General features: G+C 46.6%; 1 protein-coding gene across 1 annotated transcript in view; it reads right to left on the bottom strand.

The window, feature by feature from the left end:
* oxct1a (3-oxoacid CoA transferase 1a) overlaps nucleotides 1-17,799 on the bottom strand; it is a 239,173-nt gene extending 221,374 nt beyond the window's left edge. The window contains exons 1-3 of the mRNA XM_034170540.1: nucleotides 17,462-17,799; nucleotides 13,566-13,674; nucleotides 3,273-3,363 (exon numbers count right to left, since the gene is read on the bottom strand). Coding sequence (XP_034026431.1) covers nucleotides 3,273-3,363; nucleotides 13,566-13,674; nucleotides 17,462-17,569 — 308 coding nt within the window. The 5' untranslated portion in view covers nucleotides 17,570-17,799. The remainder of the gene's footprint in view (nucleotides 1-3,272; nucleotides 3,364-13,565; nucleotides 13,675-17,461) is intronic.

Consider the following 17,799-nt stretch of genomic DNA (forward strand, 5'->3'; position numbering starts at 1 on the left):
GCATGGCAGCATGGCTTTAGACCAGCCATTTGGGGAGGTGATGAGCTTATTAATGGTAATTCTTCTAACAAAAAAAATTATAAAAACAAATCCACTATGCCGTAAGCCATCTGAAGGTATCTGCAGTATTTGGTGGGATGTCTCTGTTGGAGGAAGAGCTTGACAAATTTCTGTTGCGATTTTTCACTGGACTGAGGAAAACAGACAGCAGAGGTCAATGCACGGCATCAGCTATGGACTACATCATCAGGATTGTTTTTGAACTATCTGACTGTTTTAGCAAGTTCACTGAGAACAATTTTGGACTGGACTGCTATTTAAAGTTTGTGTTGGACTATTTGGAACCTCTTGACCTCAAAGGACCAGCAACGCACATCAAAATGTAAGTGCCTATTCTCTTTGTTTCTGTGAAGGCTCTCAGTTGTCCAGGTGGTTTCCATAGTAGAGAAGCTTGAATCTTCGACTGGACTGGGTTGCTTGACTTGAGGACGTTTCGCTTCAAATTGCAGAAGCTTCCTCAGCTAAAACTCTTGCTCTGGTAGTCTGACTTCTGTCTGATCCTTGTAGAGAAGAACAAACAGAAGCCACAAAAGCTAGAGTTTTAAACCTAACCCGACCCCTCCTACCGAGAGGCAGACTGCTACTGGCTAGTGACTAAACAATTGCTTTAATTAGGACCTATTGTGCTCTAGTTAGCACCCTCCTAATGACAGGGTAGCTGTCCCTCCTAACGATCGGACTGACGCCTCTCCTGATGACGTGAATGACTCATTACCATGAACAAATGACTGAAACTGCTTTGACCTAAGTACCCCACTGTAAGCAGGGGACAAAGCATGTCTCAGACCCCCTCCCTGGTTAAGGCTGGGTTTCAACTATTTCACATACAATGCCTCCTTCACCCCTCTCTCAAACCATTTCTTCTCTCTGGCTAAGATTTTAACTTCCTTGTCCTCAAACGTGTGGTTAGTGTCTTTAAGGTGGAGATGAACTGCAGACTGAGGTGCACTGGCGCCCTCTCTGCGGTGCTGGTATAGCCTTTTGTGTAATGGCTGCTTAGTCTCACCTATGTAGTGTTCGTTACAGTTTTCCTGACATCTGATGGAATACACTACATTGCTCTCTTTGTAACTAGGGATGCTGTTCTTAGGGTGAACTAATTTCTGTCTCAAGGTGTTAACAGGTTTAAAGTAAACTGGAATTTTGTGCTGTCTGAAGATCATCTGTAGTTTTTCCCCTACTCCTGCTAAATAAGGGAGAGACACTCTTCTTCTGTTTTAGAAATTTAGCTGCTGTAATTTGAAGCGAAACGTCCTCGCATCAAGCAACCCAGTCCAGTCGAAGATCCAAGCTTCTCTACTATGCCTATTCTCTTGTTTAAAAATTAATAAAATATCTAATGACAATGATCTATTTTTGACATTATATAAAACAAATAATGAATGTTTTTTCCATTTGTGTAATGTAAAGAATATTTCATTAGATGAAATGTTCCCTTCAATGAGGCATTTCATCTTTCACCTCATGAAATATTCTTACCACTGCACTCGTAAACATTCATTATTTGTACAGTGACCCTAACCTGCTGCAAATCCTTTTCAGCTCAGTCCTTCTGTGACAGTCAGTACAAGTACGTACTTGTCTCCTTAATTTGTGTTCAACTTTATGTACAGCTCACGACAGGGATGAGAGATGAGATTTATTGTCATTGTCATTACACAATTGTCATTACAAGTGCAGCAACAACGAAATTACATTTACACTCCAACTGCCTCAGACAAAATATAGCAATTAATCCACAATTATTACTAGTTTACCATAATAATGGCACACATCAGAATTCAAGACAACACATATACATTTGACATTGTTTATGTGCACTAAACTTGAAGCAATCCATCATCAGAATTGAGGCAAAGTGGGTGAAGACTACAGCAGGAGGGGCCCGCGCCGCCCATCTTGGGGTGTTGAAGGCTGCATCAGTAAAAACCGCGCTGCCTTTGAGGTGGCAGGGAGGAAGCCAGGGTGAGGGGAGTGGAGAGACATGGGGGGGTAAGAGGGATGGAGGGAGGCAGACATGCGTCGTGTGCAGATGAGTCAAGTTTCTGTCAGTTTCTGTCCGTGTGTGTGTAAAGGCTGACGTTGCTAGGCAACAGCAGGCCGGGGGGGGATAGATGAGAAGGGGGAGCCGAATTCCTTCACAAAGGCTGTAGATCCTTCTGGGGGAAGAGCAGGGCACTTGACCTTCAGGAGCCAATAAGGCTGCCATGTTGATGTTAGGCGGAGAGATGCAGAATTCTATTTACTGCATCTCTGACCGTCTAGAGTCCAAATTTATGAAGAATATTCTTCGGTCCTCAGCAGCACATTCTTCTGCAATGCAGCGTAAATGCTTCAAGATGGTCTCCATTTTGCGTTTGAGTTCAAGAGTTCAAGGAGTCTGAGATTACACAGCACTGCCCAACTCATTAATCATGACAGACAGATGAGGGGGAGAGATTCTGGTAGCAGCCATCTTGCTAATATTCCTGTGGGTCAGGGCAGCACAGAAACCAATCAGCGCCAAACCTCCCACCATAAAAGTGAATAGAAATGAATCCTCAACGTCTTCCACAGAGAATGGAGCCACGCATGCCACGCTTCATTTCTCTCAGGCATCGAGAGCATAGCCCGCTGGATAGGTTCCATCAGGGCACGCAGGGTCCCCCAGCCCTGATTTCTTTGTCGAAAAAAATAGTGTCATTAGCGTTGAGAGACCAGCTGAGCAATTCCATGGTTAATCCAAATCTTAATTTGAAGAATTCAGTTTGGTGAAACTGGGACTTTGAAGGTCAGAGCAGAGATACAGAACAGAAAGGAGGAGAGGAGAGGAGAGGAATGCGACCGTCCTTGCTGGAGTCCCAAGCTACAGGTCTTTTACTTAGCTTTTAACACCGCTCTCTTCACTTTACACCACATTTTCTTGTAATCCGGTTAACTTTCTTAATCTGTCTGATTAACCCATTATTTTACACCAACCTCTTCCTCATTACAATACTCAGTAACTTAATATATAGCCATCACCCTCACTACTTCTACAGTAGTTGTCCAGTATCTCTTCTCAAAGTGGCTGGCTCACTTCATCCCTGACGTTCAGCCTCGTCCTCTTCTTCATCTCCAAAGGCATCTCACAACCCACCATTCAATGCTGCCAGAACATTTACTGACGAGACTACACTCATGAAAGGGGCTTATGTGGAAACATGAACATGTTACTTCTCCTACATACTTACCCTGCATTGTTACTGACTGCTGTGAGACCCTTAACTCCAGTCTTGAGTAAGCTGTTGATGAGATTCTCTGGAATGCCACAAAGCCCAAAGCCTGTGTTACAAAACAGAAACAGTCACTAATACATATTATACAGAATTAAGAATAATTGCAAAAAAAGAAAAGAAAAAAGAATTAAGTATGATGCCTGAGGGTGTACATATTACAGTACAGGTTACAAACAACAAAAAACAAAATGTTCATTTCTGAAAATACTACAAAGCTCACATGATGCCACAAGAGATGTAAAAAGTTAGTGAACATTATCCAAATAACAAATATCAGCTCATTTGTGTAATGTATTCAACATTTCTACTGTTGAGTGATGCTCAGCTGAGTTTTTTTATCCCACCTCCTTTAAACAGAGGTGTTACACAATGGAACCAGTTGTGAGCTTAACTAAAAATAATAGTAGAGGAATGCGTGTACTGTGAGAGTGGGGACATGAATCAGCACAACAGGCATCACTGTATATAACCTTTCTTCAGAAGTCATCTAAATAAATTATTGTGCACAGCAATAACAGTTTCATTCTCTCAACCTCCTTTACCTGTTTGATTAGTTTAAACTTAAATATCAGAGTCACGGTAACATTTCTATACAAGTGTGAGTATGTCACTTTTTTCTGGCTGTCACCATTTGCAAGTGGTCGCCACAGATCTGGTAGAAATCTGAACTGGGTTTTGGCACAAGGTGTATGTCAGATGCTCTTCCTGACAACTCCAGCTCTACATGGAGAAAAGTGTGCACTCATTTTTTGACATTAGTTGTTGTACAAAGCACTTAGTTGGCTAAAGTTTCGCATTACCCAACTAAAGTTTTTAGCCTAGTACAGAGGAGGCTAATCTTATTTTAGTCAACAGAACTTCAGTGTCTTAGCACAAAAAATGGCAGCTAGATTAGACAGAACTTTATTAACCCCTTGGAAAGACTCCCTCAGGGAAAGTGAGGTTGCAGCAGCATTGTATAGCAGCACAAAGGGTAATAAGCACACAGAGCATGAAAAGTGAAAGTAAAAAACAATGTGCAAATCATGTACTACCACTTGATGGAACACACAAGACTACCCCTACAACGCTCGTATTCCTCCAAAAGGAGAGCTTCCTTCCTTTTGGCTGTGGTTGTAGCAGATGACTGTCATGATGAGTTTGTGACAATTCTCACATTAGCTACCGGGCATCGCTGTTATGCTGAGCAGCCCTGTGTGAACAAAAAGACTTGACGGAAGTGATGTAAGTATGTAGAAGAAGAATTGCTAGACTAAGAGCTATAAGCACATCGTTCTGCAGTTTGTATGTGTCTGTAAATGTCAATAAAGCCAGTTAACGACACAAAAGCTGAATAGTTCATGACAGCAACAAACTCAGAATATTGTGTGGGCCGCCAGAAGAGGAGGTACTGCTGGCCCACCACCAGAGGGCGCCCTGTCTGGAGTGCGGGCTCCAGGCACCAGAGGGCGCAGCCGCCTCACAGGAGCAGCCAGGGTGACAGCTGTCACGCATGACCTGCAACAGCTGTTACCAATCATCTGATCGGCAGGAGTATATCAGCAGGACGACGTCTCCACCTCTTTGCCGAGATACCGTTTCTACCGAGAAGGTAACGTACTCAGCTAACTGTTTGACAGTGATCTTTGTGACTTTGTGCATTACTCTGAGAGAACTTTCCAACGAGAGGTGGAGGTAGCTTACCTGCCGTTCGGATTCCTGGGTGCGAACGCGCCCTCCTTTAATTGTTCTTTATTCCTCGCCAGCAGTACCAGGTCCGACACGCGGACTTTCTTATGCAGTGTTCGCTCGTCTTCGCACAACGTCCCGTCATGTACGCGACTGATGCTAGTAAGATAGCTTATGTAATTAATCTGCTTCGCGGCAAGGCACGCGCTTGGGCTACAGCGCTTTGGGAGCAAAATTCACGGCTCCTTCTGACATATGATGGGTTTGTGAGGGAGTTCAGAACAGTGTTCGATCACCCAAATAGAGGAGAGACCGCTTCAGCCGTGCTGCTGTCAATGAGACAGGGGCGCCGGAGCGCAGCTGTTTATGCAGTCGACTTCCGCATCGCGGCTGCGAGGTCCGGCTGGAATAACACTGCCCTCCGTGCCGCCTTCGTAAACGGACTGTCGTTGGTCCTGAAGGAGCTCCTGGTGGCCAAGGACGAACCGCGGGATTTAGACGGGCTTATTGATCTCGTTATACGATTAGACAATCGGTTAGAGGAACGCCGTCGGGAGCGAGGCGAAGGACGTGACCGGATACGCGCCGCCCCTCTCCCTTCCGGGTTCGAAAAGGGGCCGCCCTCCCCACGCTCCACAGCCGCAGCGCTTTGTGGGGCAACAGCTCCCCCTGTTGACGTTGTTAGGGAAACGCACAGGGCCAAAATGGGGAGGCTGATCCGTGGAGAGTGTTTTCTCTGCAGCTCAACAGAGCACACACAGAGAGACTGCCCCAAACGGCCAAAACGTCAACACTCGCCCTTAGAGACTGGGCTAAGGGGGGGTCAAGACATTCAAGTGAGACACACACAAATTGCCACACGACTCCCAGTCACAATCCTGAGCGGGGATTTAACCCTTCAAGCCCGAGCACTGGTGGACACGGGGTCAGAAGGGAATCTGCTAGACAGCAGATGGGCAAAGGAGGTAGGGCTCCCTCTGGTGGCGCTTCCTACGCCATTGCAGGTGCGGGCACTAGATGGCACCCTCCTCCCTTTACTCACACACAAGACACCACCAGTAACTCTGGTGGTGTCTGGAAACCAGCGGGAGGAGATTGAGTTTTTTGTAACTCCTTCTACCTCCCGCGTGATTTTGGGCATCCCGTGGATGTTAAAGCACAATCCCCGGATCGATTGGCCGTCTGGGGTGGTGGTTCAGTGGAGCGAAACCTGCCATCGGGTGTGTTTAGGATCCTCGGTTCCTCCCGGTTCCCAGGCTAAGGAGGAGGTCAAAGTCCCTCCCAATTTGACGGCAGTGCCGGTTGAGTACCACAATCTTTCTGACGTCTTCAGCAAGGATCTGGCACTCACCCTTCCCCCGCACCGTCCGTACGATTGTGCCATTGATTTGGTTCCAGGCGCTGAGTTCCCGTCCAGCAGGCTGTACAACCTCTCACGACCTGAGCGCGAATCAATGGAGACCTACATCCGGGACTCATTAGCTGCCGGGCTGATCCGGAACTCCACCTCCCCGATGGGGGCAGGTTTCTTTTTTGTGGGCAAGAAAGATGGCGGACTTCGTCCATGTATTGATTACAGGGGGCTGAATGAGATTACGGTTCGCAACCGATACCCGTTGCCATTATTAGATTCCGTGTTCACCCCCCTGCATGGAGCCAAAATCTTTACTAAGCTGGATCTTAGAAATGCGTATCACCTGGTTCGGATCCGGAAGGGAGACGAATGGAAGACGGCATTTAACACCCCGTTAGGTCACTTTGAGTACCTGGTCATGCCGTTCGGCCTCACAAACGCCCCCGCGACGTTCCAAGCATTGGTTAATGATGTCTTGCGGGATTTCCTGCACCGATTCGTCTTCGTATATCTAGACGATATCCTCATCTTTTCTCCGGATCCTGAGACTCATGTCCGGCATGTACGTCAGGTCCTGCAGCGGTTGTTGGAGAACCGGCTGTTTGTGAAGGGCGAGAAGTGCAAGTTTCACCGCACTTCTTTGTCCTTCCTGGGGTTCATCATCTCCCCCAACTCCGTCGCTCCTGATCCGGCCAAGGTTGCGGCGGTGAGAGACTGGCCCCAACCCACTAGCCGTAGGAAACTGCAACAGTTCCTCGGCTTTGCAAATTTTTACAGGAGGTTCATTAAGGGCTACAGTCAGGTAGTTAGCCCCCTGACAGCCCTGACCTCACCAAAAGTCCCCTTCACCTGGTCGGATCGTTGCGATGCCGCGTTCAAGGAGTTGAAACGGCGCTTCTCGTCTGCACCCGTTCTGGTGCAGCCCGATCCTAGTCGCCAGTTAGTGGTTGAAGTGGACGCCTCGGACTCAGGGATAGGAGCTGTGCTTTCCCAGAGCGGGAGGACCGATAAGGTCCTTCACCCGTGTGCCTATTTTTCCCGCAGGTTGACCCCAGCTGAACGGACTATGACGTCGGCAATCGAGAACTCCTTGCGGTGAAAGAGGCTCTTGAAGAGTGGAGACATCTGTTGGAGGGAACGTCCGTGCCATTCACGGTTTTCACTGACCACCAGAACCTGGAGTATATCAGGACCGCCAAGCGGCTGAACCCCAGGCAAGCCCGCTGGTCACTGTTCTTCGGCCGTTTTGACTTCCGGATCACCTACCGTCCCGGGACCAAGAACCAGAAATCGGATGCCTTGTCCCGGGTACATGAAGATGAAGTCAAAACGGAGTTGTCGGATCCACCGGAACCCATCATCCCGGAGTCCACTATCGTGGCCACCCTCACCTGGGACGTAGAGAGAACCGTCCGGGAGGCCCTGGCACGAAGCCCGGACCCCGGGACTGGGCCGAAGAACAAACTCTACGTCCCACCAGAAGCTAGGGCTGCAGTCCTGGACTTCTGTCACGGCTCTAAGCTCTCCTGTCATCCAGGGGTGCGAAGAACCGTGGCAGTTGTCCGGCAGCGCTTCTGGTGGGCGTCCCTAGAGGCCGACGTCCGGGATTATATCCAGGCCTGCACCACCTGCGCCAGGGGCAAGGCTGACCATTGCAGGGCTTCGGGACTGCTCCAGCCGCTGCCCGTGCCCCATCGCCCCTGGTCCCACATCGGCCTGGATTTTGTCACGGGCCTCCCGCCGTCCCAGGGCAACACCACCATCCTCACGATAGTGGACCGATTCTCCAAGGCGGCCCACTTCGTGGCCCTCCCGAAGCTCCCTACGGCCCAGGAGACAGCGGACCTCCTGGTCCACCACGTCGTCCGGCTGCATGGGATACCATCGGACATCGTTTCGGATCGTGGTCCCCAGTTCTCCTCGCAAGTCTGCAGGAGCTTCTGCCGGGAACTGGGGGCCACGGTGAGTCTCTCATCCGGGTATCATCCCCAGACCAACGGGCAAGCAGAACGGGCCAATCAGGAGGTGGAGCAGGCCCTGCGTTGCGTGACAGCCGCGCACCCGGCGGCCTGGAGTACCCATCTGGCCTGGATCGAGTACGCCCATAACAGCCAGGTGTCGGCAGCCACCGGCCTCTCCCCTTTCAAGGTGTGTCTGGGGTACCAACCTCCTTTGTTTCCGGTGGTTGAGGGAGAGGTCGGTGTGCCCTCGGTCCAGGCCCACCTACGGAAGTGCCGTCGGGTGTGGCGTGCCGCCCGTTCTGCCTTGCTGAAGGCCCGGATGAGGACGAAGGCCCATGCAGACCGTCGGCGGACCCCGGCCCCTACGTATCGGCCAGGGCAGGCAGTGTGGTTGTCTACAAAGGACATACCCCTTCAAGTGGACTCCCCCAAACTGCAGGACCGGTACATCGGTCCGTTCAAGATCATCAAGGTACTCAGTCCAGCCGCAGTGAGGCTTCAGCTTCCGGCCTCACTGCGGATCCATCCCGTTTTCCATGTGTCCCGGATTAAGCCCCATCACACCTCACCCCTCTGTACTCCCGGTCCGGCACCACCTCCTGCCCGGATCATCGATGGCGAGCCGGCTTGGACTGTGCGCCGGCTCTTGGATGTCCGTAGAATGGGCCGGGGCTTCCAGTATTTGGTGGACCGGGAGGGGTACGGACCTGAAGAACGCTCCTGGGTGAAGAGGAGCTTCATCCTGGACCCGGCCCTCCTGGCCGATTTCTACCGCCGCCACCCGGACAAACCTGGTCGGGCGCCAGGAGGCGCCCGTTGAGGGGGGGTCCTGTTGTGTGGGCCGCCAGAAGAGGAGGTACTGCTGGCCCACCACCAGAGGGCGCCCTGTCTGGAGTGCGGGCTCCAGGCACCAGAGGGCGCAGCCGCCTCACAGGAGCAGCCAGGGTGACAGCTGTCACGCATCACCTGCAACAGCTGTTACCAATCATCTGATCGGCAGGAGTATATCAGCAGGACGACGTCTCCACCTCTTTGCCGAGATACCGTTTCTACCGAGAAGGTAACGTACTCAGCTAACTGTTTGACAGTGATCTTTGTGACTTTGTGCATTACTCAGAGAGAACTTTCCAACGAGAGGTGGAGGTAGCTTACCTGCCGTTCGGATTCCTGGATGCGAACGCGCCCTCCTTTAATTGTTCTTTATTCCTCGCCAGCAGTACCAGGTCCGACACGCGGAGGCAGTGGCCACCTGGGAATTCGGGACTTGGCGGCTCCAGTATTCCCGGGGTCTGGTGGCGGAGGAAACTGTGTGTTCCGGTTCTACTTTGGAGAGGCGTCTCCTATCTTCGAGCCTGCCCACACGACACCTGTGTGAATTTGACTTTGTCCATTATTGTAATCTGTTGTACTTGTTGTGCATATTCACAACAGTAAAGTGTGTTATTTGACCTATTCCATTGTCCGTTCATTTGCGCCCCCTGTTGTGGGCCCGTGTACTTACACTTTCCCAACACAGAAGTAAACAAAAGACTCACGCATTGGAGACATTTCTTGGCAACAGCACTTGTGAGGCAGTTATGCCTGTGAAAATCATCGACTAACGTAAGATGGCTAATCTGTTGTGTGGGCCACCAGAAGAGGTACTGCTGGCCCACCACCAGAGGGCGCCCTGCCTGAAGTGCGGGCTTCAGGCACGAGAGGGCGCTGCCGCCACGGACTCAGCCGGGAGTGACAGCTGTTACTCATTACTTCCTGACAGCTGTCACTCATTCTTCATCATCTCACTCCATAAAACCCAGACGTCATCTCCACCTCATCGCCGAGATATCATACTTCATTGGAGGTAATATCCTCAGCCTTTTGTAAATCTGTTTATTGTGAGTGTTTGCAGGAGTACCAGTCCTTTTTGTGGAGGCTGTGCAAGACGGCACTCTTTTTCCTCTGAGGGATCGCTGCAACATATTGAGTGAGAGGTGGAGGTGGCATTCCCACCGCTGTTGTTACTGGGTGTACACACACCCACACTTGACTGTCTTTGTTCTTCGCCAGCAGTACCAGATCCGACAGTCGGGGACGGTGATCACCTGGGAATTCGGGACTTGGCGGCTCCAGTATTCACCAGGTTCTGTGGCTGGCGGAAATTGTGTGGTTCCGGCTCTTCTCAGGACGGACGTCTTCTATCCTCGAGCCTGCCTACACGTCACCTTTGTGGATTGACTGTAATGATATTCTGAGATTGTCTGTATGTTCGTTGTGCACAATTCACAACATTAAATTGTTACCTTTTGGCTCATCTATTGACCGTTCATTTGCGCCCCCTGTTGTGGGTCCGTGTCACTACACTTTCCCAACATAATCTACAAGTTGAGCCGTCGATGTGAAACGGTGATTAGATGGATAATGTTGACGACTAACCGTAGTCGACTAAGTGAGTTTATTTGACTAAACTAGATTAGACTGCTTTATGAAACCAGGTCCAGGGCCCGGTTTCATAAAGCAGTCTAAGGTAAGACGACTAATCTTGAAGGTAAGACTAAGACGAAGGTAAGACGACTAATCTCCAAGTTTAATCGTTGATGTGAAATGGTGATTAGACGGATAATGTTGGGCGCCAAACTGTACAGGGCTCGACATAGCCATTTGCCCGCTGGCCCGGCGCCGATCTGGCCCACTTTCAGGCCACTACGGGCCAGTACAATTTATCAAATGATGACCCGCTCGTGCCACTACAAAAATATGCAAAATTCTATTTATTTTACCATATTTTGCAGCGGCAAAGTCGAATTTCTTCACATCTCTGTGTCATCAAACTTCACCAAGTCCGCTATGATTGTTTTGGTCTCGCACCACACCTTGGGTTGGGTATCATTAAGAAATGATTTGATCCACCGATATCAATAGTCTTTTTGCTTAACAATTCCCTTACCAGTCTTTCAGAGCGGCCATTGTTTTTGAGGGTGTTTGTCGGGAAAATGAACATTTCTCTACGTTGATTGCAGACCCTGCAGCGGTTCTGTAATCAACCACTTCTGCAGAGCGACGGCACTTTGAAGTGTGAACCGATGAAGCAATGCTTTGCTCCACTGGCTCGTTGGAGTTTATCTTAATTTTCCCCGCTAAAACCCTAAAAAGCATATGCCTGTGAGTAATATATACCCTTTTATGTTAAACTGACCTGTTATGGTCTTCTGAAACAGTTGATAGATGTATTTTATAATTTAAAAATGGGACTGTAATTTTTTTATTTACTTGTATTTATATATTAATAATAATAATAGCAACAACAACAGCAATAATAGTAACTCTTCAGAAGCGGCAAGTCCGCTTCTTAATTACTCTCAAAGTCATTAAAATATGTCAAACGTGACTGTGACTCACTTTTGTGCAGATTAAAGTCGCTAAGTGGGATCTTGTCTTGTGGCAGTCAAGAAATGAGAATCGTCCTCCGTTCCGTTGGCACAGCTCCAAACGCTGCGCGGCTCTTTGTCAAGACAGAGTCCGGTCGGAATGAATAACTTCAAAACGAACTGCAGCTTTAAATAAAACGACACCTCTTTCCAAAAGCTGTAATACAGAAAATAAACTACAATCGACTAAAACATTTTTTTTTCCTCCCAAAATGAGACGTCCTACATTCTTTATGAATTAAACTGATGCTGACGTGCAGCACAGCCAGCTGCAAGAGCTCAGCTCAGATATATGGAAAGACATTCATGCCAATAATGTCTGAAAGGAAATGTTTTTTGACAAAAACTACAGATTTTGTTTATTTCTATTTATGTTCAGAGATCGAGGAGACACCATGTAGAGTTTATTTAGGTCCAGAGTTTAAGGATCCAGTGAGCAATTTCATATTTATTTACTTTAAGACTCAATAAAATGTTGTTGACATAGAAAACCTGTAAAGCCTACTTTTAGTTCACAAGCAGTATCGATAAGGAATCGGATCGATAAGCGGAATCGATAATGGTATCGATATCGATAAAATCTTATCAATACCCATCCCTAACCACGCTCCATGCTCCCGCAGAATCTCGCACACATTGAAATGTATGTTGTCGATGGGTGGAGCGTGCGTTCGGCCGTTTCCGTCACCGATCTTCGGCAATGTTCGTTAGCATCTTTAAATGCGCGCGGAGCTGCAGGAAACTAAAACGAACAAGATGCAAATCTAACAGAACGCTTTGAAATTCGAACTGAAATATGTTTAAAATACAACCACCCAAACCCGGACAACAAGCACGAAAGAGTTTTGCTAAAGAAATTGGCCAGAAGAGGAAGCTTAGTGATGATGAGTTAAGGGAGAGAGAGACAGGCTATATGAAAGAAACAAGAGGAAGAGAGGTTTTGTCCCAACCTGGCCACAGAAATGGCCGTGACTTGGTCATGACCTAGAGAAGAATGAGGTTTTCTGCTAAATCTGCAGGGCCTATCCGTCGTATGCTGACAAGTAAGTAAAATATATGCTTGGTCCTGGTAGACCCTGGCTGTTTTGAAGCTAGTTTAAAACTCTAACCAGTTTGCCTTTGTGGAAACCCAACATTAGCAAAGGAGCCAAGCATAATTTTTTTAAAATTTTTAGATCTATAACTCCAATCCAGACAAGGCACACTTTTTAGTTTTGATATGGACCTACACCTGTATTTTACATTTCTGACTGTGAGTTAGCCAACTCTGAGGGTTGCTAAAAAATGCCCTCTAAATTTTATGGGAGTCACTTTATTTTTTTACACTTGAGAATGCCCTCTGATAAATTCTATTTTTTGTTTTTTTACTGCATGGTCCATAGACTATTTTATGTTTTTTCTCAATTGGTTTATATTATATAGGCAGTTTTATTTGCAGAATTTCAGGGTGGAATATCATGAACTCTCACGCGTAAAACCATGGGCCAGTGCTCCTACACTGTGGGCCACTAACTTCTAAATTCTACTGGCCCTGTGGGCCAGTGGGGCAAATTGGTTTATGTCAAGCCGTGCTGTAGTCGACAAAGTAAGTTTAGCAGACTGAAAGATTAGACTGCTTTATGAAACCAGGCCCTGGTGTTCATAAGCAATCTAATCTTTAGTCTACTAATCAGAACCTACTGAGATCTGACGGCATCAGGTGTGCACACAGCAGCATGGCTGCACTGAGTTTGTTACTAAATTTTTAAAGACCTATGGTTGTTGAAGCAGCAGCAGAATGTGCAGATTTTCTGTGAGAGCAGAGGGTAGCTCAGATAACAATGTCACTGTGCTCTAAAAACAAATAAGTCCAGTTTACCTCCTACTAAAATAGTAGCTCCATTTGGAATATCTTTTACCACGTCTGCAGGATCTGAATAGAACTGTGACCTCCTCTCACTGGTGGTAGAAAAATAACAGCCACAGCACTGTGAAAATCAGAAAAAAAAGGGCACATTTACAAAAGTGTGCTTCATTTTTCAAATAAAGCTCCATCACCAGTAACACTGTACTGCGAAGGCATATGTATGCAGTACATGAGTCCAAGACAAATGTCCTTATGTGAAATACCACATGATAACTCACTGTAATTAATTGCAAGTTTGTTCAGCTTCTCCCCCTTTACGTGGAGGCACCACAGCAGACCAGGTATGGATCTGCATGTTGATTTGGCACAAGTTTTACACTGCATGCCTCTTCTGATGTAGCACCACATTACATGGAGAATGGGCGCAGTTGGTCTTAAACTGGACCCCTTCTATTTTGAAAGCATGTGCACTAACTACGTGGCCCAGTAACTCACTGTAAATGATACCCAATAAAGTACTTAACCACTGAAAGGGTGAAATGTTGTTCAGATAAAGAAAGAAAAAAAGGCCAGATTCCTGTGGACAATTTGAGTTTGTACAGTTAACCCAGAGTATTCAGGAGAGAGAATGAACGATGAACAAAACCACTGTACAAATCCCACAACAAAAGAAGAGATTTAGGTGGGTCGACAGCCAAACCTGACAAAGTAGGCTTAGAATTCAAATTTGTAACTGTGAGTCAACCAGGTTCGTGTATGTGCCATATCCCACAAATCACTGGACAAATTATATCACGAGCTACATATTATTATCTGAACAGCCGCAGTTTCCTAAAAAAAAAAAAACTAAAACAAACAAAATTATAGCTCAAAATTATACTTGTGCCTCAAGAAGACCTTAAAATCGCATTTAATCAGAGATAGCAAGCCCCAGCTTCAGTGAGTAAAAGTTCTACCATGTATTGTTTAACCTGTGCATCTAAATCAGGTGATTTCACTGATTAGATCATCTACCTGCCTGATGACTTTAACAAATTAGAATCAGCTGGTTTAGTGGATGGATAGAACACATATGCAGTAGTATATCAGACTGAGCTGAGGTTTTCCACCTCTGCATTTAATGCTCCCAAAACTGGAAACATGTCTCAGTCATGGCTTTCAAAATAGTTAGCACCAAACTATGATGAAATTATAAGTGTACTAACAAAAGAAACCATTAAAAACAATTTAGTTAAATGAATATTTTCGTATTTCCTTTGGTATTTTGTCATACAAAGACGTGCAGTGATATTTGTTGGGAAATATGTAAATTGATGCTGTCCAGTGTTAAATCTCTAACTCATTTGATGTGACAAGAGTCTTCCTCTCAGGACCTGAGCCTAAAGTATTCTAAATCAAATGTGCTCTGAGAGCACAATCGATATCTGCATCACAAGCAGGGTATATGAAACATCGAGGAACACATCTCTGTAACCTTCAGATGTTAATTCACAAGTGCTAAGAAATGCAGCAGGATTTGTATATCTGCTTCGTAGACTACTCAAAGGCTTTTGACAATGCCAGATACAACCAACTTTGGTCCATAATGACAGAGATGAGATTCCCACCACATGTCAATCAATCAATCAATCAATTTTTTTTATATAGCGCCAAATCACAACAAACAGTTGCCCCAAGGCGCTTTATATTGTAAGGCAAGGCCATACAATAATTATGTAAAACCCCAACGGTCAAAACGACCCCCTGTGAGCAAGCACTTGGCTACAGTGGGAAGGAAAAACTCCCTTTTAACAGGAAGAAACCTCCAGCAGAACCAGGCTCAGGGAGGGGCAGTCTTCTGCTGGGGCTGGTTGGGGCTGAGGGAGAGAACCAGGAAAAAAGACATGCTGTGGAGGGGAGCAGAGATCGATCACTAATGATTAAATGCAGAGTGGTGCATACAGAGCAAAAGAGAAAGAAACAGTGCATCATGGGAACCCCCCAGCAGTCTACGTCTATAGCAGCATAACTAAGGGATGGTTCAGGGTCACCTGATCCAGCCCTAACTATAAGCTTTAGCAAAAAGGAAAGTTTTAAGCCTAATCTTAAAGTAGAGAGGGTGTCTGTCTCCCTGATCTGAATTGGGAGCTGGTTCCACAGGAGAGGAGCCTGAAAGCTGAAGGCTCTGCCTCCCATTCTACTCTTACAAACCCTAGGAACTACAAGTAAACCTGCAGTCTGAGAGCGAAGCGCTCTATTTAAGTATAATACATGTGATATTGTTAATCAGAAACCTCTACCGTTATCAACAATCAGCAGTCAAGCTTCAGTGTGGAACAACTGATTGGTTTAACATAGAGAAGGGCGTCCGGCAGGGCTGCACCAGCCGCAGCCAAAGCAGAAATGTGAAGCGTCTCGACCAGCCATGCCCCAGGCCAATGAGGGCGAAGTCGAAGCTTCATTTCGGCTCACCTCCTGCAGCTGCCTCTCTTGGTGAACCTGCTACAGCAGAAACCTCACCCAGAGAGTTCCTGCCTCCCGCTGTCCTGAGTGACGATGAGGACTCGCCTTGTCCAACATCACATGATTATGTTGACATGGAACAGGTGTTCTAAAATGGAAGAGTTGGAACGCCTGAGAGTGGAGAACTCACAGCTGAAGACAGAATGCGTTCCTGCAAGACGAGCGTAATGAGGAGAGAAGCAGAATGTGGCGCTTGGGAGCTCGAAAAAAAAAAACACAGTTTGTACAGCCGTGTGTTCGTGTGTTGCAGTTGGCTGTACCAACTGCAACACACGATCGTGGCATTTTGTGTGAAAACTGGTGTATATTAAGTAGAAAAAGCCACGGCAGAATGGTGCAAGCGTGATGCACGTCAAGTAGGGAATGAGCGTGACAGCGATTGTTTTCAGCAGCTCGCTGGTTACTATGTGCGTTGCTATGTGTGCGCGCATCAGGGACCTGGATGTCCGACCGTACCTATCTGGTTGTTAAGCGCTGACGTAACACATCACGTGATAAATCTGTTTCCGGGTCCAAAGACCTCCAAGTTTACAATTAACCCTAACCCTAACCCTCCGTTAACCGTATTCGTCTGGTTCTATGGTCAGAACACTTAATAAAAGTTTTTTTTTCTTTTACTTTACATAATTTATTATGCACAGGTAAAATAAACATGTCTGTTTGTTAATAAAAAAAAATATTTATTACAATAAACATTACGTTAAGGTGCAAACTTCACTTTCTCCCAGAACAAAATGAACAGGAAGCGATCGCAGTTCGCAGCAACTCCCACTGAAAATAACGGAGAAACGACCTGAGCGTCTGACATTTTTACATAAAACAAACGCAGTAACAACGTCTAAAACCCAGTTAATATATCCAGGAGAGGCACAATATACAAAGAGTTTTATGTTGCGATGTTAATGCTGTTGTCTACGTGCAGCGGTGTAAGTGCAGTCTGATCAGATCGTCTCAGTGCAGTTCTCAATGTTATTGACAGCGCGCCTTTTTTGTTTGGAGCCGGAAGTTGAAAATCACACGATGCGTTACGTCACACTTAACAACCGGATTGGTACCGAGTTCGGCGATGTTTTCACCGACAACAAAACGGCCACCAGAGGGCGCTGGGCTAATGCCCGACCTTGGAAATACCCTTTTGGCAACGAACAGACAGACAGAAATCGCCACGACATAATCCCCATCTCATTTTACAAATTCTTTTTGAGGAAATAAACCCTTCAACCTGATAATGCAAGTGTGCTGCGTATTTAAAAAAATAAGTAAATAAAAATCAATAACAGTAACATGACTGCAACTGGTTGTAGTTGTTAATGCAGCTAGCACTGTAAAATTACCAAGATAATTCTGACAACAGAATAACAACTTAGAAGGAACATTCTTACTGTCGCTAAGACAAAGTCACCGACCTTGACGTTCGACTGGCTGTTAGAAAACGTTAATTCAGTTCTGCAAGATGCAAAGAGACTTTTGAGCAACAAATGTTGGGTTCCGTACACGGACTTTAGGCTCCTCATGTTTCCGCTCCACAGCTAATGGCAACAAAACCCGCTAACGCTTAGCTCCGAAAACACACCGTGTGTCAAATGATACGTCAACAATTAAAAAAAAAATCAAAGGGCTGGACTCAGGGGCTCGGCAAAAATGAATTTTATCACTGCTACTCATATGATGCCTGACAATACTCGTGTGTTGTATTTTAAAACAACACCATTAGTCAAACTCGGAATTTTACCATTTATTTTGC

The sequence above is a fragment of the Thalassophryne amazonica genome, chromosome 5, assembly GCF_902500255.1.
Source record: "Thalassophryne amazonica chromosome 5, fThaAma1.1, whole genome shotgun sequence".
In the NCBI taxonomy this organism is placed as follows: domain Eukaryota; kingdom Metazoa; phylum Chordata; class Actinopteri; order Batrachoidiformes; family Batrachoididae; genus Thalassophryne; species Thalassophryne amazonica.